Source organism: Pipistrellus kuhlii, unplaced genomic scaffold (assembly GCF_014108245.1).
Source record: "Pipistrellus kuhlii isolate mPipKuh1 unplaced genomic scaffold, mPipKuh1.p scaffold_m20_p_8, whole genome shotgun sequence".
Lineage (NCBI taxonomy): Eukaryota > Metazoa > Chordata > Mammalia > Chiroptera > Vespertilionidae > Pipistrellus > Pipistrellus kuhlii.
In genome coordinates, this window is record NW_023425584.1 from 20,225,633 (window position 1) to 20,253,483 (window position 27,851).

The window sequence follows — 27,851 nt, forward strand, 5'->3', positions numbered from 1 at the left end:
TAAATAGTAGGTTTGTTAAGATTGGGATGTGTGTCATTTTTGGTCATTGCTTGTATTTTGCATTTTTAAACACTATTGATGTACCAGTTTTTCATAAAGGAAAAAGAAGAGGAGAAGGGAGAGAATAAATCTTACAGAATGAGCCACTCTTTAAAAGTGACAAAGGTAGATTTGATTGTTACTAGTAAACTGTTCTAACCCCAAATGATTTTTAGAGTATAGAAGCAGATCCTTTTTGCTCAGAAAAAGGATTTCAAATTGACTGAGTGGTGATTGTGTTATCTTTTTAAAAGTGAGACTGGCTAAGACCAGCAAAGAATCTGACTAGCCTTTTTGTGGAGGCTGAGGTTCTCAGACATTCCTAAGTAACACTGACAAGGAAGATGGTAGCTTAGTTAGAATATGGATGTTAAAGTAATTTGGGTGTGTCTGCCATGACAAATCATTTTTATTACCTGTTACACACAAAAGGAAGAAGAGGAAGAAGATATTGGAGAAGAAACTAAATAGACCTGGAGTGGTGTGAGTAGTTGTCAGGATACCTGGCAATAAGCCTAGCTTGTCAATAATTCATTGTGAGGCATTTGTAGGCTAGAAATGTTCTTCGATCTGGGCCTAGAATTTTTATTCTTTTGCATAAATAAAATATTTTGTATAAATTAAAAAGTATAAAGTGAAATGGCTGTGTGTTAGGGTGCATTTCTGCAGCTTCTTTCATTTTATATCTTTTTTTATTTTTTAAAAAGTTTTGTTGTGTGTTTTTTTTTTTTTTTTTTTTTTTTTTTTTTTACCACTGAACATTTTTCTCAAACAAATCTGGAAAAAAATCTACATCCAATCTGGAAATTAGATAAAGACAAACAACTCTAGTTAAATTAGAACTCTTCAGGTATTGGAAAAGATAGATAATAGGAAGTAAAAGAAGTAAAGGAAAAGGAAATAAAATGAATCAAATGCCTGCTAGCACATGTTAAACACTGTAGCTGGCTTTTTAAACTTGATTTCTCATTTAGTTCCACATTACAGTTCAAAGATGAAATAAATGACACTGAGAAATACATAAATGGTGCAAGTGACAGCAATAATAAATAAAAGCTCTGAGATTTGAATTCAGTTGTACAGTCCTACGAAGGTTCTTGTTGGAGTTAATACAGAACAGGAGGAACCAGAAAGGACTAAGGAAGGCAGGCGTCACACTGACTTACTCCTCCTTTCAGCCTCTGTCAGTGCCTAAAATGTTTGCAGAGAGTTGGGTCATGGCTTGGGCCTATGGACTAGCTGTACTGGACATTTAGCCCACCCAGGGACTAAGCCATGTTCCCTCCTTTCTCAGTTGGCTTCACAACAGGTATGACTTAGTAAGTAGGAAATAAAAAATTCTACATAGAGTAAAAGTTGATCTTGAAAGCAAATACGGCAAATTGACTCCAATTAGTCTCTTACCTTTGTGGGGTCAGTGGCCCCAGTGGCTCTTGCTAAATGCGTGGCCCTTTTCTGGGTTTTGGCTTCTTTTTCTCTGGAAAAGAGCAAGAAATGGCATAGCTTAGACATATCTCCCAACTTTTTAAGGATAACAGCATATATGGTGAACTTAATTCTTACTGTTCTCCTCAGCCTAGTCTGGCAGATCCAGAAATGAGCAGAGGGACCATAAATCTCTCCTCTGTACTGAAAAATATCTCAAACATGGTTCTATTGGCAAGAATCTATATATTTAACTTCATAGAAGATTAGTCCCCTTAAATACTTCTAACAGCCAGGTGGTTACCAAAGTTAAAGCCATCTGTACCATTATAGGAATGCTCTATTTGAAAGACCATATTATTGACTATTCCATTGTGTAATTGTATCACGGATTTTTTTTATCCACTCATCTACAGATGGGCACTTGGGATGCTTCCAAATGTTGGCTATTGTTAATATCACTGCAATGAACATAAGGGTGCAACAGCATGAATGGACCTGGAGAATATAATATTAAGTGAAATAAACTGGTCAAAGAAAGACAAATAGCAGATGATTTCACTTATATGTGGAATCTAATGAACAAAACCAATCTAACAAATAGAAACAGACTCATAGGTGTTAGAGAGAAAGATTAGGGGAGAAGCAGGAAAAAAGGTAAATGGCTTGAGAAAAAAAATCCTTATAGACAGACAACAGTGTGGTATTACCAGAGGAAAATGGAGGTGGGGGGAGGTACAACAGTTATGGTAAAGGGGGGATAAATGGTGATGGAAGGAGATCTGACTTAGGGTAGTGAATATACAATACAATATACACAGGATATATTGTAAAATTGTATACATTAGACCAATATAATTTTATTAACCAATATTACCCCAATAAATTCAATTTTTTGAAAAAGAAAATCAAAAGAAAAAGCAAGAATTTATTCTCAGCGTGTAAAAATCTGCCTTCCTGTTTTGGACCCAGTTACAACCCGTGAGGACCCAAAGGACAACTTTAGAAATTTGAAGACAGTGTTTATGCCTCATACAGTCTCCTTTCCAGGTTAAAATATAATTTATTCCAACTCATTTATATAGGTAATAAATAGAATAATGTAGTGAGTGACTTCTTAGTGCTAAACTGCCTTATGTGTCTTAAGGTATCTTATATTTGTTTTAAATTAGTTTTCAGTAAACTTATTTCATAGTATTGGTCTACTATGAAAACATCCAATGAATTAAGAAGGAAACTTTATGGTAAATAATTGACCTGCTGATTTACATTCAGCTTCCAAGAGAATAAGAAAGGATTCTTCAACCTTCCCTGGGCCTCACCCCACTCTACATCCTTGCCCTGCCTTCCCTCATCTTCCCATAGTCTCTTCTTTAGAAGTAGCACATATGATCAGAACTTCACTATGTCAATATTATTGGCTATGTCAAATTAAATGCCTTGACACATACCAGGCTGGCATTTAAAAAGCTAATTATCTTAAACAGGTAAGCTTAGTATTGGCGTGGTACCAGTGTTGAAGTTTGGATGTTGGTCAGAAATTGAGAAGACCTCCCTGTTCAAAAACAAATGAGGACACTTTGATTTGAGGTTTTGCAATTGATAGCTCAAGCCATTTTCTGTTTTGAGGTGTCATTGGAGAGAAGGAAGTCAAGTTAAGAAGCATTGCATAGATGTTGATTAACTTCCTGAATACTAATTCTTTCTGAATTGCAGGTAATTACAAGCTATAATTAACTTTTTAATCCATCTCATTTTAGCATAATCCCGAATGTCTGAAGACACTGGCAGCTCACAGAGTCAGGGTGTATCCTGCTTAAATTCTTCTCCTGGTTGGCTGCCACAGAAAAGTTTGACATCATTCTCTGAAGTACAACCTCAGACCCTAAGGTACAACAGGATCCGGTCTGAACAGGCCCACGGAATCTGACTTCCTTTCTTAAATTAATTTTTCAGGGCCAGGAAACCCAAATTGGAACTACATCTTCAAAAGACTATTAAATTTTACATAAGGTATTCATGCCGGGCCCTCTGGGTGTTTTGGAATACCATATGCTGGATGATTCAACCTTTCCAGGTGGGTGGCATTTACCCAATTTTATCTGATGAGAGATGCCAGAGTGATCTACAAACTATTTTTATTTAACCATTTAGATTTAGAAAGGCATATTTGCCGAGAAGTAAAAAGAATACATTTACTAGTTCAGAGATCAGCTGGTAACTCAAACACCTGGAAGAGAAACTTTACTCACAGTATCATTTTGCATGTGGCGCATTTGTTGAGGAATATTATTCCATCAGGGCTTTGAAGAAGTTTTTTATCTTGGGAACAGAAAACCTTCCCATTTTTCATCAATACCCGAAATTCACTGCAGGAACTCTAAGGGGAAGATGAAAAGAAGTTGTGTTTACTGAAACCTTATCAAAGCAAGATCTTCCAAGAAAAACTTTTTTGAACAATATTATTTAATAACCACTACCCCCTTTATATAGAAGACATTCATTCAGATGTTATAAATAATACAAACAAAAACAGTGACTCTGTATATTGTGTATTGTCTGTTGGAGATTGCAAATTCACTTAATAAGCATTCAAAGAACAAGGAACTAGGAATCAAAAAACTATATATTTCATGATTCCATTTACACATCCAATAGCCTTCACAAATTAACTTCTCAAAGGTTTACTTAACCCTATCAATAAAAAGCAGGAATTATGAATATATACATTTCACAGGTCTTCTGAGGATGAAACATAACATGTATGTAAAAAGCCCTCAAAGAATGTCTGATGCTTATAGATATTTAATAAGTCGAATCTCTCTCCTCTTCCTCCTCCTTTATTATTAGTGTTTTGTTTTTGTTGCTGTTGTCATTATTATTGGAATATGCTGATGGCACATATTATACATCTAGCACACAGTGGGTCATCATGTGATGTAAGAAGGACTTTGAAAAGTTGCTGGAGGACCGGGACACAGGGTGTGACCTGGACACTGTAAAGAGCCTCTGCCGTGTCAGCAAAGGATGTACCCAAGACACCAGCTCCCAGAAGTGTTAACAGTTGTTCAAATAAAAAGTGGAAAACAAGTTAAAAGTTGAATGAAAGAACTGCTTGGTCAGATATGTTTGGAAAACATATTTATAGACTAGGTCCTCTTCCGAAATGAAATAAACCTCACATCCAACTAACTGACTTACTGGTAAGAGCTAACAAAGCAGCAGTGTCTAGGCCCTTCGTTATCACTTCCTTGGGGAGGCCTAGTTGTTCTAGATTTATTAGTTAGTTAGTTAGTTAGTTAGTTTATATTTTTTGTATATTCTCTGGAACTACTATGTTCCTATTCTGTGTGATATCCTTCAACATGGAGTGCTATGCTTGATGTTGGCTTTCTTTTTGTTAAATGCAGATGGCAGCACTGTACCAATGTTAGGAAGGAGAGGGGAAATCATTTTGAACAAAATTTTGCCATGTATTGCAAATATGCCATTAATGTTAAGCTCCTAAAATGATTGAGTGACATATAGGAGTTCTCCAATAAAGTATATTGAGTTAAGAAATGCATTAAAAGAAAGAACCCTCTTTTTAAAGATCTGTCCACTGTCCTTATTTCCACCTATTCTATTATTTAAAATGCTTTATATTTCCTATTAGTTTTGCAAGTCCATTGGCTATTTAGACAAGTCTTTGAAATCTAAGTTTTTCCTTTGCAAAAGGAATAAAATAGTGCTTTGAGATGCTTGCATTAGAAAAAAATTAAATCATGTCTTTGCTCCAACTCCAACAAATACAACCTCTTCCAAAGAATTAATTATAGAATTCTTTTCAGCTTCCTATATCTTCACAATAACTATTCATTAATAAGCAAACACTTATGAAATTACTTTGCCAGGTACCATAGACATAACAGCATATAGAGAAATCCTTGTTTAAATGTTGGTTACCACCTAGTGGGTAATGTTGTATCTCATCTAGCCTTTTAAACATACAGGCAGTTGGTAGCACTTGAAAAATTATTAATGGTGGAAAAAAGGGACCTAAATAATGTAAGAGACCAGCCCTGTGAAATTTTGCTAAGGAAAACCTACTGAAATATCTCTAAGTTTATGGTCACCACCCAGTGATCTTATCTGAGGAGCACAGTAATAATTTCTGACAACGAACCAACAAGTGGGCCTCTGAGATCTGTGTCTGGTCTTTAATTTTACAGTATCTTATGCCAGCACTGCAAGTTACTGCTTAGCATGCCAGATATAAATGATTCTATAAAATCTAATTAGAAACTTTGTCAAGAATCAGAGAAGACCCTGGTGTCTTTGTAATAGAAATACAACTATTCTAGTCTTGGCCGGGTAACTTAGTTGGTTAAAACATGGCTCCAATACATCAAGGTTTTGAGTTTAAGCCCCCACCTGGGCACATGTGAAAAGCCACCAACAAATGCATAAATAAGTAGAACAGCAAATCAATGCTCCTCTCTCTCTTCTGAAAAGATCAATCAATCATAATAATAAAAGACATACATCCTTTGTGAGGTAGATCTTAAAGTATTTAAAACAATATTCATAGCACTTGAATAAAGCTTTAAGTAGTTTTTAGCAGTCAATTGAATAAGAACATTGTCAATTGGGATATTCCTGAATCAGACCTCTCCAATGTCAAAATTAGATGAGCCCTATTCTTTTTGTTTGTTTGTTTGTTTGTTTAATGAACAACCCAGGCCTAGAGAATAGATTAAGAAACTTGTGCACAATGTTTAACTAGTTAAGATGAGACCCAACACTATCCTTTTGAATTATAAAACAGGAAAGGGCTGTAAAAATCGAAAGCAGTGGTTAGATTTTTCTCTGGGGAAAATATAAGATATTCCCAATCACCATAATAAAGAGGGTTTTGAAATAGGAGCCGATCTAGGCCAAAAAGGCATGGTGAAGTGGAGAGGTGAAATCCCAGCAGCTGTTTACTTGCAGTCTCACTGGTAGACTTTGGCTCACGGTCTTTGGTATTGTTACTCTTGTTTGTGTTTTCCCCACTGCCCAGGAACACTGGAGCCCTCTAGGGCCAAGCTCTTTCTGTTTCCATCAGTGGCTGTTATATAGCCCATTGTCTTCCATTGTCACTCCCCAGACATCATCACAACATGTGCCAGGGAGTTGGCATCATTCCTTGTCTGTGTTAGAGCACTAACAAGGTTGCTTTGGCTTTATAATGATCCTCTGTGAATGCAAATAGAAGCACATGGTAGAGATCCTTGCTGTTATTACAGGACTTTTCCATGCTGCTCTGGCTCATGTTTGTAACTTTCAACAAGTTACTGACTGAGCTTGAAAAATAAAATCCCCAGCACCACAAGAGAGACTAAACCAATAGTTTTCATTTTGGGCAAAATATCCAAATTCTGTGATCAGAAACATTTCCAGAGAAAAAGTTACTTCTTGGTATTCTTCTTGCTTATTCCAACATGAGAGGTGGCTAAATGTAGGGGTTTGTTTTTTTTTTTTTGGTGTTTTAGTGAAATAGAGTTTAAAACCATAAAAAGTATCAATGCAGAATTTGAAACATCCACTGGAAATCACCGCAATTGTCATAAACTCTAAAAACAAATTATGGCTTCCTAAAAAATGAAGTTTGCTCAATACCCTTCTTTTTACTGCAACATCCCAGTGAGAATGCTGTTTATTTTCCCCAAATACAGCCTTTTTCTTTTCTACTCTACCATAATACCACTCTACTACACCATAGACATTTCTCCACTTCTCCTTAATCAGCAAACAGATGAGATAATAGAGACTATGATGAAACTCTTTAGAACAGTCCAGTAAGAAGTTTCTTTTAAAAAATTTGTTATAATAAAATATAGCAAGAGAATATTTTACCATGGTTCTAATAGTTTCATTGTAGAAAGGCGTTATTTTACTGTTTTATTATCTTAATGTATGGCTTTTGGGAGATGTAGCAAATATTTGCTATATACATAGCACTGATTCAAGTGCTGAATTAATGGCATAGTTGTAACTGGCCCTTTTAAATTTTTTTCCAGATATGTAAAATGATTAACTGCTATAGAAAACAACTACTTTAGCTCTCAAACAATAAGCCTCTAAGGAAGAGGTAGTAAAGCACTCTCCTAAGTCAGGGCCTCTGCCATTATGGATGCTTCTGCCTGGTCTGCTTTAATTTAAAAAATTATCTTCACGACCCTTCCCCATCACCTTCAGATCCCTGTTCTATTGTTAGCTTCAGGTATAAGACGAACTAATACCACCTCCATCCCCAGAAATTCCTATCTTCCATCCTCCTGTATTTTCCTCCTAAGACTAATCATTATTAATGTACTGTATGTTTTTACTAATTGACTGATTGGTTCGTCTGTTTCCTCCACTGAGATGTGAGCTCCATGACAGAACAGTGCTTGTCTTTTTCCTTTATTTTTTTAATATCCCCAGCATCTCAAACAAGGTCTGATTCATAATACATGCTCAATAAATATTTATTGAATGGAGTATATACACTGGCATTATACAAGATATAGCCAATCCCCTTTTAACATAATAATCACAAGAAAACTAATTTCTGCTCCCTGTGTGTGTCATAACTGTCAGCTGTTAAATTGAACAATACTAATTCGCTGATGTGTTTGTGGAATTTTAAAGCACTCCGATAGCATGGTAGATCCCCTCTTGCTCACACCCATTATTACTAATACAGTCATGTGTGTGTGTCCGACATTCAAGCCTTGATTCATTTAGACCTGTTTCTGTGTTTTTAGCAAAAGCTATCAGCACCTATCAGTACACGTGTCTGCATTATTAATATCAAGGTGTTGGCCATGAACATTTTTCTTTAGAGATCTTGGAATGAATTCAATGAACAGAAAAAGCAGGACTAACCTGATCTTCATTCATACTGGCAGCATCTGGAACACAAAAAAACAACAAAACAAAAACAAAGTCAAAGGGATCTAAAATATTTAATAAGTAAAAGAAACAATTTGCTCAGTGCAGTGACTTGCCCACTTTACTGGAAATATGTTAGAAAACCACAAATTATTTTTTAACACATTGAAATATAATGAAGGGATGGCCCCAGGAGATCAGTGTATACACTCAGAAAGGCCCAATTACTTTGGAAAATAAAATGTATTTGTTTTCTGACCCCCTCAAAATATCCAATTTATAAAACCCCTTCATTAGCAGAGTGTTTCAGACCTCTTTTAAAAATTATAACCTAAATATCAATTATATCATATCAATTACAATTTGAAAGTATAATGTAGCAGAAAGTTTAGATCATATGTACACATAACATTAAATTTTCTGAATTCTGGTAACATTGCCTCCTTAAGACAGATACAAAAATTAGAGATAGGATAAACATTAAGTTTAATTAAAATCACAGGCTATATTATACTCTGTCAAAATGAGACACCTTTTTGCACCAACACATTTATCCTAGAGAAGTGGGCATCATTTGTGCATAATGTTTAAAACTCCATGTAGGGTTTCCTTTAAAACATGTAAATGCTTCACAGCAAGATAGCTCTAAGCAAAATCCATGTTCCCTCCAAGTTCAAGTAGCAAATGCAGAAACCTACCTCTGAGCTCCCACAAAAGTCCCTTCCCTTTTATAAGAAGTGCCTTTAATACATTTAACACAAATAAAATATGCTAGAGGGCACTACTGCTTTAAAGTAAGAATAGATAATTGAATTTAAATTGTTAATATTTTTATAAACATTATATATATATCATACATTGAAGTTTCAAATATCTAGTATATAATTCCTATAAGTATGAATTGATATGCTTACTAAGAGGGTCAGGTAAAGAAGAATCCACTAGCTTTTTAGTACTAATGTAGAAATGCTGGAATGATTTCTCATGGATAAAATTCAGATTATCTCAAGCTCCTTGCCATTTCTAAAGATAACAACATCGTTATAAAACCACATTCATAATTCCTTAAAACTCTGTGTCTGGCAAGATATTTTAGGATTACATACATTTATGTAAACTTGAATACTAAGTACAGGCAGGGGGAGGGAGACAAGTCTCTGTCCAGGCTTTGTGGTTTGTGGCAAGAAGCTTAGATTGCATGCAAATTACTTACCTTGTATGAGGCAGAGAGCCAGGCTCAGAAGTACCAGCACTGTGGTTATCTTCATGATGAAGATGATGTAAACTGGCTAAAAGTCTGCTCCACGCATTGCTCACCAGCTCGTTGCTCTCGGACTGAACCCATGGCAATGCAGCTTACTTTATATATGCCTGATGACACACACCCACAACAGCCAACATTACAAAACCAGTTGTTCAAGGTTGTGCTAGACTTAAGATACATCAATTTAGCTTCTTCCATCCTTTAGGATCCTGTCAAGGTGGCAGATTTGAACAGATAACATCTGCTTCCAAAGTAGTTCTAATATGTTTTCATGATACCTCCTCAAAGGGCAATAATAGATTGAGTCCAAGGACGTTACTCCAAGTTTAATATTCCATGGTCTTCTATAGAAACTGAATTCTTCAGCTACACAGACACACACATCACTGCGTAGAGAAACATGTTTCTAGCCTGGCTCCCTTCATAAGGGGGAGGGAGGAGAAAAGAAGACAGATTAGTTGTACTACCATTTGGGTAAACACTGAGAGATTTCACCACATCTGGAGAAAGCTGCTTTATAGGAAGAAAAGCAAGTATTCTTGTTGCTTCCATCCACAGATGTTCTAAGTGTCTCCATTCCGTGTCACATATTTGTATATAAGTTAGACTTAAATGATCCTAAAAGATAACCTAGAAAAATTCTAGCATTGAATACATGGGGAAACAGAAACTCAGAGGAGGAAAAATGACTTTTCCAAGGACATGCAGTTTACCATATTTTTCGGCATATAAGACAACCCCCTAATTTTACAGTTAAAACATAGGTTTAGGCCTATATTCGCTGTATAAGACTACCCCCCACTTCCGAGGCAACACCAGTTCTTTTTTTAATAGACCGCCTCTCTGACTCTGGCCAATCTGAGCAGGCTTTTTACTAGAACACAGTGTAGTTTTGGGTACAGAACATGTACACTGAGCAGGCTTTTTACTAGAACACAGTGTAGCTTCGGGTACAGAACATGTTCACTGTGTTCTAGTAAAAAGTCTGCTCAGATTGGCCAGAGTCAGAGAGGCGGTCTATTAAAAAAAGAACTGGTGTTGCCTCGGAAGTGGAGGGTAGTCTTATACAGCGAATATAGGCCTAAACCTATGTTTTAACTGTAAAATTAGATGGTCGTCTTATACGCCGGAAAATACGGTAGGTGGAAGAGGTTAGAGGTGCGACTTGAAAGACCACAAACACCCTGGGCCTGGTAGCTCTGTTGGTTGGTCCATCATACCTAGGTTGGGAGTCAATCCCTGCTCAGGGAGCCCATGGGAGGCAACGGATTGATGTTTCTCTTCCTCTCTCCTCTTTTCTCTCCACCTCCCTCCCCTTCTATCTAAAATAAATAAGAACATATCCTCAGGTGAGGATTAAAAATATAAAAGAAAGTAAAAGAAAGAACACAAGTTCAGTATTTTCTCAACTCCATACGCTGCTTCACCATTACAGACAGTAAAGGCAGAAACTTTGTAGGATCAAACTTGGCACATAACTACTTCTTAAAATCCTCAACCTGAAGGATTATTTTATGTTTTAACACTTAATTTCAGAGTTAACCACACATCATGATCAGGAACATTAGAGACTTCAGGTTTAACTTTTCAGACAGCCCACTGTTCCCCAAGTTCCAAAGGTTGGGTTCCAGTGCTCCACAGGGTCCCACACCTATTGAAGGGAAGTTTTGAACTTTGTGGAATCAAACCCTCTTAAAGCCAAAACCGGTTTGGCTCAGTGGTAGAGCGTATGTCTGCGGACTGAAAGGTCCCAGGTTCGATTCCAGTCAGGGGCATGTACGTTGGTTGCAGGCACACCCCCGGTAGGGGGTGTGCAAGAGGCAGCTTGTTGATGTTCTTCTCTCATTGACGTTTCTAGCTCTCTATCTCTCTCCCTTCCTCTCTGTAAAAAATCAACAAAATATATTAAAAACAAAAAAATAAAAACAAAAAACCCTCTTAAAGATTGTTTCAGAAAAGCTGATCTAAAGCTAGCTGGCTTTGGAATATTCTGAATAATATCAAAGCCAGAGTATTTCTTTTTTCCATGATATAATTCATTTCCTATGAAAATATAATCATTAGTTTCAAGGTCAACATCATTAGCTTTGCTTATTTGCAATTGTTTAATAAAATTAGTGGCCCAGAAAGCAAGTGCAAATTGCGTTACTGTTATAGGGAAGAAAATTGATGTGTTTTTCAATAGGTGTGCAGCCAAGAATTTTTAAAACATGCAATACCTGACTATTATAGTCAGGTGCACCAAACTCTTTTCCCTTAGATTATAAAATAATAAAATGACAACAGCCAACCTAATGATAGTTGTTCAGTGAGAATGAATCAAAGTTATACTTATTTTTTAGTCAGATAGGCAAATATATAATATTTTTTGGTATGACGCAAATTTTCAGTAATTAGTTTATGTGTGCCATGAGATGAAAAAGATTAAAACTGGCTGGCCTAATAGAAAGCTAATGTAACAGGGAGTCAGGAAATTTGTTTCTATTTTTGTCTTTGCAACAACACAAAATAATAGAAATGAACCTTACTTTGGCATATGATAGATCTGGGTACAACTCTTGACTAGGTATGTTGCCTTGGGCAAGTCGTTTATTTTTTTCTCAGCCTCAATTTTTTAATATGTAAAATTGGTATAATAAAACTACATTTTAAAGCTGTTGTAAGAGAGGTAATTTGTGTGTATGTGTGTGTTTGTAATGCTTAGTATTAGTACAGTATATGTGTTAAGCTATGTAGTTAGAGATAGTTGGTCTTATATTTTATTTCATTATAATGATATGTTTGTAGTAGGTAATTTCTGAGATTCTAAAAAAAGTAAATATCTCTTGAATAGGGACTTTTAACAATAGATTAAAGTTTACTCATCATAGAATAACATCTCCATTCTGATATGAATTTAAAAGTGAAGATATAAGTTCTTTTTCATTTTGCTATGTTCTAAACCACACTACCAAAACTAAATCAAAACATTAGTCATTTAAAACTTGCAAAAGTCATTTCTAGGTTTTAAGCATCATTGGTTCCCTATCACCAGTTATAAAAGTCTCTTCTAAATATTGACATACTAATGCTAACTTTTTATACTTCATTTGCTATGTCTGACTATATGAAATGTGTCCCAACCACTCACACTTATTACCAGTGGTAAGAAAGTATAATGCCTTACAAAATAATTGGTGACTGTGTAGTATTCTCTGATAGACCCCAAATCAAACCCAAATGGATATTCCCAGGAGTGGAAGTCGTACTAGGGTGGAACAAAGGAACCAAAATATGATTGCATCTCTAAAGAATCTCTGCTATGAGGAAAGGCTGAAGGAGTTGGTTTCCTTCTTACGGGGAAAGAGTTTTTCTCACTGACACCCAGAAGCTTCTGAAATGATGAATAAGAGGCTTGGAACTGATAACCTCTTCCAGCAGGAGAAGGTAGTCGAGAGAAAATGTAGCGAGCACTCCCAACACAGTATGTACATGTCAGCTGGCTCATGGCATCAGGGCTTTTTCTCCATTTCATTTCAGGAATGTTGTAAATCCAGATGTGATTCATCATGTACTCTTTTAGTTACTCCTTATTTCGGGAAAGCCAAGACATTTAAATTCAAATGAATGGGACTGAGGCTTTAGAGTAGGGGTGTTGAACTCAATCAGAGAAGGGGCCAAAATCTAAAATCCAGCCTAAATCGCGGGCCGAATGGTTTACTGAACAGTCATAAACTGTCATTGTGATGGAAACGCAGCGGAGTGCAGTGATGACAGCGAGTTGCGGGCCACATTGCAAGGCCTGGCAGGACGGATTTGGCCCGCGGGCCTTGTGTTTGACACATGTGCTTTAGAGAATGAGGGCTTGGGTTATCAGAATACTTTTATATTAGATTATCAGAGTACTTTTTCTTAAATTCTAAATTTCCTATTTTCTTTTCAGCTCTTTCATTCATCAAACATGTAAAGTCCCATTTTACCTCATTAAAAAGAAATAGAGCTGTTATAAAAAATATAAATTTTATGATTCAATGTATGTATTGAGTGGCCTAGAATATGTATTCACATCAAGGATATTGACTCAGATGGAAGAGGTGAGAAAAGTCTGAAGTAAACAAGATTTTGCAGACCAATAATCTTACTGAAGACAAATGTTATTTTTAAAATGTCAGATCCATTGACAACTTCTCTTTTCCTATGTAGAGATATCCTTGCTAATCATTATAGTTTAATATATAATTATAGTCCCTTACCATCAAGCCATCTTCCATACCTTTCCAAACAATCTGCTATTCATTAGTTCTCTTGATTTGGTTTCAAAATGCTGTGTGGTAGCAGAATAGGTGTTATTATCCATTCCCTGCTGGCCCAAAATGGTTCCATTAACAAAACCCCAGAGTAGGAACTAGGTTGTATGGTAATCCCAGCTTGTTACTTTCTCACCTTTTACACTTTATGTGGTTATCTCAAAGTCTTTCTGGCAATTCAAAGAGAACCCAGATGTGATGGAGCTTTAAACTATATACAGCATTCTATTGCTAACATAGCTCTTTCCTAAAATACTCTTCTCTCTCTCTCTCTCTCTCTCTCTCTCTCTCTCTCTCTCTCTCTCTCTTACACACACACACACACACACACACACACGCACGTTCGTAATGACTTAGGGGAGAAAGGTATGTTATGACCATGGCTGAAAACTATGTCTCCCAACAGACCTTAGAAGATGAAGCAATTTCTTTTATAGTTTTTTAATTTTAATTGTCTTTCCTATCAATCTTATATTTTCCCCAATAACATGTCTCTACTATATTTTCCTTTATTAAAGACACTAATTGGAAAACAGCCTTTACACATTGTATTACCTTGAAATATTCTGAGAATTCCCTTCTGTTTGTCTAGAAAGGCTAAGAAACTATAGAGATAAGTATCTCATTTTATCTAAGAACAGAAGGGATGGGCACTGTTTGATTACTGAGTATACAGACCTGGCTATTTATAGATAGAATTGTTGCTTTTGTTAGACTAAGATTAAGAAAACACAAAAGTTTTAATATCTAATTTTTAACTATGTTAAGTTTTAAGTATTGGACTAGAGGCCCAGGTGCACAAAAAATCGTGCACTGGAGGGGGTGTTCCTCAGCCCAGCCTCTTACAGTCCAGAAGCCCTCAGGGGATGAGACTATCAGGGGAAGGTGCTGTCCCCATGACCCCACCACTGATGGCCACCATGGCTGCCTGCCCAGCCCTGGAAGCCACCCCAGCTTTGTCAGGAAGGATGTCTGGAAGGACATTAGGCTGTCCAATCTACAATAATTAGTATACTATGCTTTTATTATTATAAATTATATTTGGTTCTTAAATATAATATTCAGCTTTTCTCTACAGTTCATACTACTTGAACCCCTGCTCAATGGCAGCATCACCTGAAAATTTAGTACATTACAAAGTTTCCTAGGATTAATCTTGACTATAGAAAACAGAGGTTTAAGAAGTGAATCTTTTTTAAAAATCACAATATCATTCTTAGCTACTATACTGAATTTTGACAAAAGAATACTGTATATTTTATATGTAAAATATTTATGTATATATACAATAAACAAGACCAATATTATTAGACTTATAAGCAAAATTAGAAAAAAAAATGATCCATATATCTTTATAAAATTTTTGCACAGAAATAGGAAATATACTAGCAGTTATTGAACACTTCTTAAGTGACAGGTACAACAATAAATCTAAAGGGTATCATTTGATTTATTTTTTACAGGTAAATAAATTGAAGGTGGGAGTCTATAAATTTCCTAAGGTTATACAGCAGTGGTCTATGCAAATGAGAACAGTCAATGCAAATAAAGACAGTCAAACCCAAGAGCTCTAGCTCTTAATTACCATGCACTGGAGTGACCATGCTATCTACGTCTTTAACTAACTTACCTCGGGTACTCACTGTTGGGACTGAATTGCATCCCTCCAAAATTCATACTTGAAGTCTTCATCCCAGGACCTCAGAATGTGACTGTATTTAAAGAAGTGACTGAGTTAAGATGAAGCCATTGGGGTGGGCCCTAACCAAAACTATCTGGTGTTCTTATCATAGGAGGCAGTTTGGACACACAGAGAGACACCAGGGATGCTATGCATAGTCACTTATACCAGGTCACAAGGCTTGCAAGTAATCAAGCTGAGACTTGTCCTGAAGATAGCATTTCTTAGTAAATCAGGTAACAAGTTAAATAGCACTAATCATTGAGTTATATCACAATCTTGATTCATAAGGCAGATAAAAGAAACAAGATAATGAATAATACATATGAAATCAGAGAATTCTCAGGAATGGAACCAAATGACTAAAATATGATTTAAAAAGTTAAAAATGGAAATCCAAAGGCAGGTGTTTTGGTATATCCAATAGATTCCATAATACTCCCCACATGAATACAACAAATATTTCCTGAATGCCTACATTTGCCTAGGACTTCGTGAAAGCCTAGTGTTAATTTATTAAAAAAAAAAAAAAAAAAAAGGAAATAGGCTTCCAACATATAAGAGACTACAGTCCACTGGAGGAGGTAAAAAATAATCCTACAAATCATTAATCAACTGAATCTGTGAACATGTTTTTTAAAAGATATCTGTCATGCCTGGCTGATGTGGCTCTGTGGTTGAGGGTTGACATATGAACCAGGAGTCCACAGTTTGATTCCCAGTCAGGGCACATATCCAGGTTGCAGGCTCCATCCTCAGTGTGTATGTGTGTGTGTGGGGAGGGGGGGAGGGGAAAGGGATGCAAGAGGCAGCCGATCAATGATTCTCATCAATGATGTTTCTTTCTCTCCTTCTCCCTTCCTCTGTGAAATCAATAAAAAATATTTTTTAAAATGTCTATTATGTTAAAATTAAGCTAGCACATAATACAGATATTTGGCTTCTAGATGAAGAGGCTCTAATAAAATTAGGATAAATTCTAAAAATAAAAAAGATGGGATGAAAAAGATATAAAGCTTCATCTCTCTGAAAAATTCAGCTAATGAGACTAAATTAATCTTTAAGTAATTATGAAAACTAAATTTTTCCTCTGATAATTTCTTTTATCTGATATTTTTAGTTTCCACTATATCACTAGCTAATTATCTAACACTATCTGGGGGCAGGAGTTGAATTTAAAATTGAATATAGACATTATTTTACATTTTGTTTATTTTGAATGACAACACCCATGTGATATTAATGGAAGTACATTTAGATTCATATCAATTTGAAAGAGTGATACTGAACTTTATCAATTGACAGCTTAAAAATGTTGCTGAAAGTGAGAGAAAATATATAAGTAAAAAAGACTGTTTTGCCTTTTAGGGGTGTCGAACTCAATCAGAGAAGGGGCCAAAATCTAAAATCCAGCCTAAATCGCGGGCCGAATGGTTTACTGAACAGTCATAAACTGTCATTGTGATGGAAACGCAGCAGAGTGCAGTGATGACAGCGCGGTGCGGGCCACATTGCAAGGCCTGGTGGGACGGATTTGGCCCGCGGGCCTTGTGTTTGACACATGTGCTGAGTCATGTAGTTGGGAAGATAATACTTCTATTAGAAAAGAAACAATTCAATAGGATATACAACATAAAGAGTCATAAATGTAGAGAATGAAGTGCCCAGGAAGATATATTATTTCTATCTGGGAGATAGACAATGACTTTTTTGGAAGATGTGGCCTTTGAATTGGGCCTCAAGGGTAGAGGATATTTGAACATATGGGGATGAGAACGTGACTGATTTTTCAGAACAGCATAAGCAAAGTCCGAGGGGCAAAATAATGTGGGGTCTCCATGACTGAATATGTAGTACTTTTGACTGTATGGATAGAAAAAGAGTAGAAAGTTTTAGACAAGTGGAGTGTCAGATGGCTAAAATGAAGAATAGGATTTTTTTAGTCTGTGACTACATTAAATGCTGGCAAGTATATAGAGAAACCAGACCTCTCATATGTTGCTGGTGGATATAAAATGGTGCAGTCATTCTGGAAAATAGGCAGTTGCTTAACAAACTAAATATATGTTTAGTAAACTACCCAGTATTGTACCTTGGGACATTAACCCAAGAAAAATGAAAATTTATAATCACACAAAAAACCTGTACACAATTGTTCATAGTAGCTTTACATTAACCCAAGAAAAATAAAAATTTATAATCACACAAAAAACCTGTACACAATTGTTCATAGTAGCTTTATTTGTGACCACCAGAAATTGAAAACAACCAAAATGTCCCTTAACAGGTGACTGTTGACGCAAATGTTAGTACCCTGTACCATGGGCTCCTATTTAGCAATAAAAAGGAATGAATTATGTCTATACACAACAGCTTGGGTGGCTCTCAAGATTGAGTAAAAAGGCCCATCACCGACATCCATATACTTTCATTTATATAACATTTTAAAAATTATAGAAAAGGAAAACAATTTAGTGGTTGCTAGGGGTTAAGGATGGTTGTTGGGCACAGGTTAGATGTGACTATACAGGGTAGCATGAGAAAGATCTTGGTGGGGATAAAAGATTTTATATTGTGATGTGGTGGCAGTTACACAAATACACTCATGCAATAAAATAACATTGAACTATACACATGCCTTTAGTGAAGATCAAGTTCCTATTTTTGATAAAATAATGTAAGAGTTACCTATTGGGGAAACTGGTTAAATACTTCTTATACTGGTTAAATACTGTGAATCTATAATTATTTCCCCCCCAAAAAAGTTTGTAAAAATATAGACTACAAAATCCTACATGATTTCTATAAAGTTAAATATACACTTACCATATGACCAGGTTATCTCACTCCTAGGTATTTACCCAAGAGAAATTAAAACATGTCCTTACAAAACCTATGAAAGGATATTTATTGCAACTTCATTTATAATCACTAAAATCCAGAAATGATCCAAAAGTATATCATTTGGGAAATAGATAATAAGTTATTGTACATCTGTACAACAGATTTCTACTCAAGAATAAAATGAAATTAACCAATAAACCTGCCTCAATAGGAATGAACATCAAGAGCATCATTCTAAGTGAAAAAAGCCAGACATAAAATATTATGTTCTTTAGAATTCCATTTATATGACATTTTTAAATTATAGGGGCATAAACCAGTTCAAGTTGTCAGGCTAGGAATCAAGGAAGAAGGTGCAAATGGAAATACAGGGTGGGGCAAAAATAGGTTTACAGTTGTTCTTATGGAAAATCCTATCTAATAAAAGAGTAATATGCAGATTATCCATCACTCCAGCACACCATATGGCTGCCCCCAAGTGGTCAAAGATCCTGCCCCTATGTGGACACAAGATGACCATCACTAGATGGCCAGTAGGGAAGGGCAGTTGGGAGGGACCTGGCCTGCAATGGAGGGCAGTTATGGGTAATCAGGCAAGCAAGGGAGGGCAGTTGAGAGGCACCAGGCCTGCAAGGGAGGGCAGTTGGGCGTGATCAACCCTGCAAGGAAGGGCAATTAGGAGTGACCAGGCCGGCAGAGGAGGAAAGTTGTGGGCAAACAGGCTGGCAGGGGAGCAGTTAGACATCAATCAGGCTGGCAGGGGAGTGGTTAGGGGCAATCAGGAAGGCAGGCAAGCAAGCAGCTGAGAGCCAGCAGTCCTGGATTGTGAGAGGGATGTCCAACTGCCCGTTCAGGCCCAATCCCAATGGGATCCCAGATTGGAGAGGGTGCATGCTGGGCTGAGGGGCACCACCACCCCTACCCCCTCTCCCATGCACAAATTTTGTACACCAGGCCTCTAGTAATACAATAATTAATAAATAGCCCTGGCCAGTTTGGCTCAGTGGCTAGAGAGTCAGCCTGCAGACTGAAGGGTCCTAGGTTCAATCCTGGTTACGGACACATGCCCAGGTTTCAGGCTCCATCTCCAGTTGGGGGAGTGCAGGAGGCAGCCAATCAATGACTCTCTCATCATTGGTGTTTCTATCTCTCTTTCCCTCTCCTTTCCTCTCTGAAATCAATAAAAATATTTTTAAAAAATAATAAGTAATATTACAAGAATAAATTCTGTTTCATTTACTCTAAATTATAAACCTACTTTTGCCCCATCCTATATTTTGGGGTGATGACCCTAATCCATATCTTGATGGTGCTGGTAGTTTCATATAACTGTAGAAAAAAAATTTATATTCAATAACATGCTATTTTTTACAACATTATATATTAATGCATTAAGACACAGAATGACCAAAAATCAGTGGAATTATTTGTGATATTTTACATCTCTCTCACTATTTTTCTCATCTATTAAGTGTTTTGCACTAAGTAGGTATTATTTTAAAAAAACACAAAACTCTATTTTTAAAAGTTAGTTTAATATTTTGGGGGTTAGATAGGACATTGGAAATCAGGCAACTCCCCTCTTTAGTTTACAGATGAAGATATGAGGGCTAAAACTGAATTATTTTCCTAATTGTTTAAATGTTAAAATAAGTTACACATACCCTCAGTACCCCCATCCTCTGAGCTGTATGATCTAACTGCAAATGTCATGATGAGGGCCATTTTCATCCTTCGAACACTTCCAATTCACAATGCCAAAATAAAGTGTTTCAGGATTTTTCCGAACCACCTCCTGCAGGTGGATCCACACAGTGTTTGGACAGAGAAGACCAGTTCTCCAATCGACACCAATGAAGACCAGTGATTTTATTTTTGGAAATGTGTGACTTGCTGGCATTTGACCTCGGGCAAATCATCATAAGAGTATAACCCACTTGATAGGATTATTGAGCAGATTGAGGAAAAAAGCTGAAGCAACTTTTATTATATACTTAACATATCATATAAAGTTAAGTCTACTTGAGAGCCAGAAAGATGATATAACTTAGAAATTACCTGTTGGGTTTTGAAGCAATGCTACCTGGGTTCAAAAACCAGCTTCTTTGCCTTGTAAAAAAAGGCAATTTACCTAAACACTCTACTCACTTTCTTCACAACTAAGCTGAGAATGATAATAGTGATTATCATAAGAATGACATGGAGTAACTCATGTAAAGCCTTTGGTATCTGGTACATGGAGCATGTACAGCTGTTATTAGAAATGTCTTCTTTGTTAGTCTGTTAACTACATTGAATTAAAGGTTACAATGTGGAAATCTACTTCTGAGCCTTTTAAAGAATTCAACATTTTGTGGAAAGTGTCAGCAACCAGTGTCTAGTTTTAGGGGCACAAACTAATAGCCTCCAGGATAGAGGAGTCATTTCCTCATCTGTGTTCCTTCGTGTGTGTGTGTGTGTGTGTGTGTGTGTGTGTGTGTGTGTGTTTTAAATATATTTTAATGATTTCAGAGAGGCAGGGATAGGGATAGAGAGAGAAACTTCCATGATGAGAGAAAATCATTGATTAGCTGCTTCCTGCATGCGCCAGACCAGGTACTGAGCTGCAACCGGGGCATGTGCCCTAACAGGGAACTGAACTGGGACCTCCTGGCTCAACCACTAACCTATGCCAGCCAGGCCATTCCCCTTCCTTTGGACAACTTATTGGACTCCAGGTGGGAGGCCTTTGCAGGGAATTGGATCACTCTCAATGAACAATAGATACACATGTCTGGATGGAGTGGCAGGTCATTTGAGCCATGAAAAAGTGACACCTTTTCAAATAGGTCAGAAAATCAAAAAGCTGACTCTAAGTTCTTAAATTTTCAAATATTTCTCATTTTTAAAAGAAAGGAAATGTCTTTTATCGGCCCATGAATGGGAGTGAGGGAATGCCTTTTCTTACTGTCATCAGCCCCTCTTATGCCTCTTGTTCATTAGCAAATTCATGAATTTAATGGTATTTTATGTGGAATTAGGAAGTCTCTGTATTAATTCCAGTCCTCACTTTTAGCTGAAACAAGATTGTGAATGCAGATTAAATTTCTAAATTACTCATGAGGTGAGGCACACTGAGAAATGCACAATGAGGACAAAATAAAGGTAGGCCAACTAAACTGTACTAATTAGCATATCAAAACAATGTCATAAAAATATTGCCTTCCCAGTGAGGGTTTTTAGGCAGTGATACTTCTCTATATGATACTACAAATGGTGGACACATGTCATTATGCATTTGTCTACCAGGCGTCTTCAAACTATGGCCCGCGGGCCACGAGTCTGATCCGGCCCGCCAGGTTTTTTGGGCAGTGAGCGCAGCCGAGGTGTTACAGTAGGAATTAGTAGTTCATATAGTCCGGCCCTCCAGCTCTCTGAGGGACCTTGATCTGGCCCCCACTTTAAAAAGTTTGAGGACCTCTGGCAAGACCATAGAATGTACAACACCAATAGTGAACCCTGATGTAAACTATGAACTCAGAGATAATGATGTGTCAATGTAGGTTCATCTGTTATAATCAACTAGAGGTCTGGTGCACAAAAATTTGTGCACTCGAGGAGGGGGTGACCATCTCGCAGTCTGGGAGACCTCAGGGGATGTCCACCTGATGGCTTAGGCCTGCTCACCAGCCCTGACCCCCACCAACCAGTCGTTTTGCTATTTGGTCAATTTGCATATTATGTTTTTATTATATAGGATGTACCACTGTGGTGGGGATATTGATAATGGGGCAAGTCATGCATTTATAGGGGTGGGTATTGTCCAGGAAAATATCTGTACCTTCCCATCAGTTTTGCTGTGAATTAAAACTACTCTAAAAATAAAGTCCATTAAATATGTATATTTTTAAATATTGTCTTCAAAGGCAGCTTTACTTAGAGCATAGCAGCACTCAATATATAGTGAACTAATTGATGGCTCTTTTGACCAGAACATTTTACCATTATGTCACTTAGGAAACAACTGTGGGAAACAGTGAGGTGGGGGAAGGGATTTGAATTTTTTAAAAAACAACAAAAACCTGGGTCCTCCATCTAATCTGAGTGATATTAGTCATGTTTATTTAAAACAGACTATTTTCTCATTAAAAAATATAAAAATATTGCCATCTATGTATCAATTTTGTTGTGAAGTTATAATTAGGCAATATAAGTGAAAGTACTTCACAAACTATAAGGTGCTAAGTAGAAGCCAGTCACTGATCTTTGTCCAGATTGGTACTGTGTGCCCAAACTACCTCTATCAGGTATATTCACTTACAAGGTAAGCTCATTACATCTCAAAATCCCCTCCCCCACCACCAAGAAAAATTGGGGTGGAGGTGGGAAAAGAGAGAGGAGGGAAGAACTGATGCTTTTTCTTCTTTTGTCCCTAAATTAATGTGAGGAATTTTTCTTTAAAGTTAGCTTAAAAAATACAACTTGTTGTCATCTAGGCGTGGTTGCATTGTAAGATGCCACTGCTCTGAGGGTGGCTGGCAATGGCACCAGGCCAAATCCACTGTGGGTGTGGAGACATCCAGCAGAATAAAGTATCACTCCACCCTGTTGTCATGTCACCTAATTAGCTGGTGTGCTCCGAAAACAACTCCTGGGAGTTATTGTAATCTCATCTTAGATTTGTGATGCAATGAAAAATGGCAGCCTACTTATGGCGGAAATGCAGACTAGTGTTTGACTTCTGGGAAGAGAGGCGAGTAGAGAGAACTGGATTCCTTGATTCCCATGGTAGTTCACCCTTGATTCCTGGTTCATTTAAACTACATTGCTGAGCTCAGAAAAGTGTCTGCATAACCCAAACTGCTCAGCCTCAGGTCTCCTCTCCAGAGGGGGAAAATGATTAACGTATTAAGGCAAAATAGATGCCTTTGCTGAAGCACTCTTTTCCTTCAATTTCTCATGGAATTAAGAAATGAGGGTCGATATAGGGATAAGCCTTCTTTGGAAAAGGGGGAGGTGGGGGGACCCAGCAACAACAAGGAAAAACAGGTCAGGTAAGACCCTGACAAGAAAACACACTCAACATTTTTGAGGTGTATAGTCTTTGCTAGTTCAATACCCAAAGAATTAGGTGTATACTTATGAAAAGTAATAAACTTATCATATTCCTTGAACTGAAATAACCATTGGTATATTCTAGTATATTCAAATATCTTCATTGTATCAATAAGACCTGACGACAGGAAGCCATAAACTTGGTGAAACTGAATAAGCAGTTTTACTGAAAATGAGCCAAACTTTATGAATAATATTTGAAAAACAGTAAAATAAAAAATTTAAAAGTTTAAAAAAAATGCTGCAAGCTGCTGTTTTTATGTACTTCTGTATATCTACACTGAGTGGCCAGATTATTATGATCTCTGAATGTATAATAATCTGGCCACTCATTGTATATCCTATATAACAAAAGGCTAATATGCAAATTGTCCCCTTGACTAGGAGTTTGACCAGCAGGCAGGCCTGCCAACTGCCCATGTCACCTCCCCCTGGCCAGGCTGGCCGGACAAAACCCATGCACAAATTCATGCACCAGGCCTCTAATATATATACATACACTGAGTGTCCAGATTATTATGCATTCAGAGATCATAATAATCTGGCCACTCAGTGTATATATCTGTAGCAATATGTACTTCTTTCTATCTACTCAAACATTCTATGGCAATAACAGTTAATGCAATAACAGATTCGTAGTGCTAAGAATAGTGTTGCCATGTACTAGTTTTCCTTATCCATGATGATTTACCCTGCTGCTAATAGCAGGTATAGGAGAACCAATGAAGTAGACATGTAGAGACACAGGTAATGCACTTGGATACTAACAAGTTATCTGGCCTTGGACAAGCTGCAATGTCCTCTCAGAACAGAGATTACTATGTATATCATAGAGTAAATAGACCAATGACTTCTAATTTCAAATTATGACAATAAAAATTTTGTCTTCCAGGATTCCTGGCATTTTTATAAGAAATTGCCTCACTTATTTCTTTGAGGAAAAAGCTCTAGGTTGTTTTCTGAGCATGGAGATGCCTGGTCACTAATTTGACAAAAGTAGACATTGAGTTCAAGGGCAGTCGATTCATAGGTTAAGGATAATTTACACAAAGACTCTTGCAAAACTGTGCCAAGGGATATTATTTTGTCTAGAAAGAGAAACACATCATGTAGGAGAAATACATCAATTGGGTGCCTCATGCATGAATTCTGACCAGGGCCCAGGCCAGGGAGGAGCTTGCAACCAAGGTACATGCCCTTGACCGGAATCGAACCCAGGACCCTTTGGTCTGCAGGCCAATACTCTATCCACTGAGCCAAACTGGCTAGGGTCAAGGGATATTATCTTAGCTAAATAACGCCCCCTGATAGAATTTGAGTAGTATAATATGAAATCAACAAACTGAAAATGAAAAGAGAAATAAGACACACAATAATTCCACTCTTGATTACCAACAGAAATGCATACATATGTTACTAAAATACGTGTCCTAGAATGTCTACATAAACATTATTCCTAATATCCCAAACAAGTAATTGCCCAAATGTCCATTAGCTGTAGAATGAATTTGGCGTATTCATACAATGGAATGCTATAAAGCAATGAAATTAAACAATCTACAAATATAAGCACCAATTTAGATGTCATAAATATGACCTTGAATAAAAGATGAAAATATAAAAGTGAATTACAATATAATTTCATTTATATATAATTCATCAAAAGGCAAAAGTACTCTATGATCTAAACTAATAAAAGAGTAAGATGAAAATTGATCGTACCTTCATGATGCCCACCAGCCAATCAGGAGTAAGTATGAAAATTAGCCCAACAAAGACAGCAGGTTAATTTGCATACACAGGTGCTAAGCTGCCAGGAGTGGGGCAGGACTCAGACATTCCACCCCGCCCCCAGTCACTCTGGGCCTCTGGGCAGTGTGGGAAGGAGGAAAGACAGCTCCATCCTGAGTGAATGCGGTGCTGGCAGCCTGGGGAAGGAAGGCCCATTCTTGCACAAATCTTCATGCACTGGACCTCTAGTATTATGATAAAAAGAGTGGTAAGCCTTGATAAATAAAGTTATTGGAAGAGAGTGTGAAGAAATATTGTTTAATCAGGTATGTTTAATTTTGTGAATCTAAATAAAATCTTGTTACATGCATATTATGTATTTTTTGATAAAACAATAAAACCTTTTAAAAATCAATGTTTATTGATGATAAACAGATTCTAACTTTGGAAGGGGGAAGAGTGACTTGCTAAAAGGGGTAGTAGAATAACTGTTATGTGGATAATTGAATCAAAAATTTAATTTTTCTGCCTAGCCAGTGTGGATCAGTCGTTGAGCATCAACATATGAACTAGGATGTTATGGTTTGGTTCCTGGTTGGGGCACATGCCTGGGTTGCAGGCTCAATCTCTAGAGTGGGGTGTGCAGGAGGCAGCTGATCAATGAATATCTCTCATCATTAATGTTTCTTTCTTTCTCTCTCTCTGTGTGTCTCTGTTTTTCCCTTCTTCCCTGAAATAAATATAAATTATTTTTAAATTTAAATTTTTCTTTCAGAGCATAATAATTTTGTTTTAATTTAAAATATAAAAATAAGAAAAATAAAATATGGAGAAATAGAAAACCTTGACAACAAGTTAGATTTATAATCAAATTAAAAATTAAATTAAATAGGTAATAATGGATACAACCTATAATTACTATAGTTTACATGAATGAAACACAATGTTCCAACTTTTAAACTTCAGAGTCTCTAAATGTCACCCTTATTAGTTCAGTAATTTCTGCTACAAAATTATTGATGGGCTTTTCAGTTCTATGGGTTTAGAGGTAATATGGCTATAGGATTATCATAAGAAATTCAATCGTCTAAATTTTAATTGATTCTAAATCAGCATGAATGACCTCAGGACTATTCATAGTAGCAAAGCATTAGAACAAAGGAGGTGATAGCTGTACTGTGCTCCAATCCATTGAACAGACCACATCTCAAGTACTATTCTTAGAATATACTGTGAAGGAGGTGGGATGAGGGCATTTGACAGGGGTTGGTGGAGCCTGGAGGAAGATAAATTGGGGAGTGGGGAAGGAGATATATGTACTATAATATTACATGTAATACTTTAAACAATAAAAATAAAATAAACATAAAATAAATAAAGTACTATGCTTGATTCCTGGCCAGTTAGCTCAGTTGATTAGAGCGTTGTCCTGATATTCTCGATTGCAAGTTCAGCCTCTGGTCTGGACACATACAAGAAGCAAATGAATGGATAAATAAATGAAACAAAAAATTGACATTGTTCTCACTCTTCTCTCTAAAATCAATCAATAAAAATAAAAAAGGAGGGGGGACATTTGTAATACTTTCCACAATAAAGATAATTTAAAAAAAATAAAATCAATCACCCTCACCTGTTTGGCTCAGTGGATAGAGCATCAGCCTGCAGACCAAAGGGTCATGGGTTTGATTCTGGTCAATGGCAAGTACTTTGGTTGCAGGCTCCTCTCCAGCCAGGACCCTGGTAGAGACACATGCAGGAGGCAACCAATTGATGTGTTTCTCTCACATTGATGTTTCACTCTATCTTTCCCTCTCTCTTGCACTCTCCCAAAAAGGTAAGGATTAGCAATAAATAAATAAATAAATAAATAAATAAATAAATAAATCCACCAATAAAAATGATAATAAAATAATGAAATATTGTGCCCAATTGTAGATTTCATGCTTGACAGACATGATTAATGCAATTTAGTTTAAATGCCAGTTTCTCTAAGAAGCTGATATTTAGAGGAGAGTTGTTCCACACAAAAAAACTTGAAAAACATGTCCTGTAAGATAATAGGAAAAAAGTTAATTGACCAGAGTACAGAAAACACTAAAAGGCTGTCTAGGGAGAGTGGGTTCTCATTCCTTTAGCGTACTATGTAGCTACAGAAGGTGAACTGGGACCCATGGATAAAAATTATGAGGAGATCAATTTTAGCTGATTATAAGGAAAAGCAAATAATCCAAGATGAACCAGCCTACCTCAAGAGGTGATATATGCCAGGACCGGTTTGGCTCAGTGGATAGAGCGTTGGCCTGCGGACTGAAAGGTCCCAGGTTCGATTCCGGGCAAGGGCATGTACCTGGTTGCGGGCACATCCCCAGTAGGGGGTGTGCAAGAGGCAGCTGATCGATGATTCTCTCTCATCGATGTTTCTAACTCTCTATCCCTCTCTCTTCCTCTCTGTAAAAAATCAATAAAATATGTTTATAAAAAAAAATTAAATTAAAATTAAAAATAAAATTAAATTAAAAAAAATAAAAAAATAAATTAAAAAAAATAAAAAATAATAAAAAAAAAGAGGTGATATACTGCCAACATA

General features: G+C 36.7%; 1 protein-coding gene across 11 annotated transcripts in view; it reads right to left on the bottom strand.

Annotated features, from left to right (window-relative positions):
• Nucleotides 1–9,730, bottom strand: part of SPINK5 (serine peptidase inhibitor Kazal type 5) — a 69,565-nt gene extending 59,835 nt beyond the window's left edge. For 10 of the 11 annotated variants that reach the window (XR_006740739.1, XM_045576956.1, XM_045576953.1 and 7 more), the window contains exons 1-4: nucleotides 9,575–9,730; nucleotides 8,352–8,381; nucleotides 3,717–3,842; nucleotides 1,444–1,516 (exon numbers count right to left, since the gene is read on the bottom strand). Coding sequence is in view for 10 of the 11 variants with exons in the window: in XM_045576956.1 (XP_045432912.1) it covers nucleotides 1,444–1,516; nucleotides 3,717–3,817 (174 nt within the window). In the remaining variant the exon portion in view is untranslated. Of the gene's footprint in view, nucleotides 1–1,443; nucleotides 1,517–3,716; nucleotides 3,845–8,351; nucleotides 8,382–9,574 lie in introns of all 11 variants that reach the window. The other variant, XM_045576959.1, reaches the window with a different exon arrangement.
• Between the last annotated feature and the right edge of the window lie 18,121 nt (nucleotides 9,731–27,851).